This window comes from Arachis ipaensis, chromosome B10 (genome assembly GCF_000816755.2).
Source record: "Arachis ipaensis cultivar K30076 chromosome B10, Araip1.1, whole genome shotgun sequence".
Lineage (NCBI taxonomy): Eukaryota > Viridiplantae > Streptophyta > Magnoliopsida > Fabales > Fabaceae > Arachis > Arachis ipaensis.
The window spans coordinates 93,413,165-93,415,226 of NC_029794.2; the positions used below are offsets into that span (position 1 = coordinate 93,413,165).

General features: G+C 42.3%; 1 protein-coding gene across 1 annotated transcript; it reads left to right on the top strand.

The window, feature by feature from the left end:
- Positions 358 to 1,500, top strand: LOC107620793 (uncharacterized protein PFB0145c-like). Its single transcript, XM_016322914.1, has one exon. The coding sequence runs from the start codon at positions 358 to 360 to the stop codon at positions 1,498 to 1,500; it is 1,143 nt and encodes a 380-aa protein (XP_016178400.1).

A 2,062-nucleotide genomic window follows, 5' to 3' on the forward strand; every position in this document is an offset into this window, starting at 1 on the left:
AAGTATGAACTATTATATATTTCTGGAAAGCCCTGGATGTTAGCTTTCCAATGCTATTAAGGACGCACCATTTGAACTTCTGTAGCTCCAAAAATGCTCCGTCGAGTGCACGGAGGTCAGAATCCGACAGCATTTGTAGTCCTTTCTCTGTCTCTAACTCAGACTTTTCCAAAGCTCCTCAATTTCAGCTAGAAATTATCTGAAATCATCATAAAACGCAACAACTCAAAATAGAATCTAAAAATGTGAATTTTTCGCTAAAATCTATGAAAATATAATAAAACTTAAACAAAACATAATATAAACTACTCAGAGACGGCCTATGAGGTGAACACAGGTGATAACGCCTGGGACACCATGGAGGAAGTGAACTATATGGGAAACTTCTCCAGAAACTTCAACAAAAATCCCTATTCAAATATCTTCAATCAAAGATGGAGGAACCACCTCAACTTTGGGTGGAGAGACCAACAGAATCCCCAACAAGGCTTCAATAATAATCGGAATGGAATGTACCAAAATCAGTTCAACAATAAACCATTCGAAACTTCTCAGCAACAATTGGAGACACCTAGGCAAAGTCTCTCTGACTTAGCTGGTATAGTCTCCAACCTCTCCAAGACCACTCACAGTTTCGTAACAGAGACTAAGTCCTCCATTAGGAACCTAGAAATACAGATTGGTCAGCTGAGCAAGAGGATCCCAGAGATCCCTTCTAACACTCTTCCAAACAACACAGAAGGGAATCCAAAAGAAGAGTGCAAGGCCCTCACTATAGAGGTTGTAACCGAACCTAAAAAGGAGCATGTTTTAGAGGAGCTCAAAGAAATCATAGCTCATGAGGAGACTAAAACAGCCACCTTGCACGCCCCTTTACTACGTGAAGAATCTGAAGAATACTCGTCTTCAGAAGAGGATGAAGAGTCCAAGAAAAAGCAATTTGCTCGGTATCTGACCATCCTCAGAAAACTAAAAGCCAACTCCTCTCCCACAGAGGCGTTAGAAGAGGAAGATGAGCCTGTGATACTGGCCAAGGAATGTAGTGCCTTGGTCCAGAAGAAACTTCCTCAAAAGCTTTCAGATCCCGGAAGCTTCCTGATTCCCTGTACTATAGGGACTATCACCTTTGAGAAGGCACTATATGACCTTGGCTCAAGCATCAATCTGATGCCTTTGTCTGTAATGAAGAGGCTAGGAATTTTAGAGGTGCAGCGTGCCACAATCTCATTGAAGTTGGCAGACAAGACCCAAAAAAGGGCGTATGGCATGGTAGAGGATGTCCTGGTGAAGGTTGACGACCTTCACATCCCTGCTGACTTTGTGATTCTAGACACAGGGGAGGACAGAGATGAATCCATCATCCTTGGATGGCCTTTTCTAGCCACTCCTAAGGCCATAATTGATGTAGAAAGAGGTGAGCTAGTCTTAAGACTACATGAGGATTGTATCTTGTTCAAGATACCAACCCTCAGACTCCCTTTGACAGAGCTGGTACTATAGTGCAGCACATTGTGTTCCATCCTTCCCTCTCAGTGTAGAGCTTTACAAAGCTCCCATACACCAACTCTAAGTTTGGTGTTGGACAACCATCATCAAGCACTGGGGAGGAAGATACTAAGAGAAAGGTACCTAAAGGCTGGAGGGACAAGAAGACCTCTACTAAAGGCCTCTCACCCAACATGAGAGTTGTCTTCACCAAGAGTCCAATCATTCCACATAAAGTGAGTAGGATTTTGTCTCTAGAGCACGTGGAGCTCATTCATGAGAGCACAGAAAGAAAGTTCACTGTACGAGGTGAAATTCTGAGCCCTTATCTATCTCCGTAATGGAGCTGTCCGTCAAGCTAATGACGGTAAAGAAGTACTTATTGGGAGGCAATCTAACCATACTTAGACTATTATTATTTTCTTTATTTTCATTTGACTCTGCTTTAGTTATTCCTTTTTAGCTTTTCTCTTTCTTTTTAATGTTTGTGATCATGTATAGCACTTGGAACAGTGATAGAAGCATGCAGAACTGAAGACAGAACACTCTGGTTAGACCCCCTTACTAGCGTTGAACG

Excerpts from the sequence above, each read along its gene's own strand:
- LOC107620793 (XM_016322914.1), top strand. The coding sequence starts at position 358 with ATGGAGGAAGTGAACTATATGGGAAACTTCTCCAGAAACTTCAACAAA.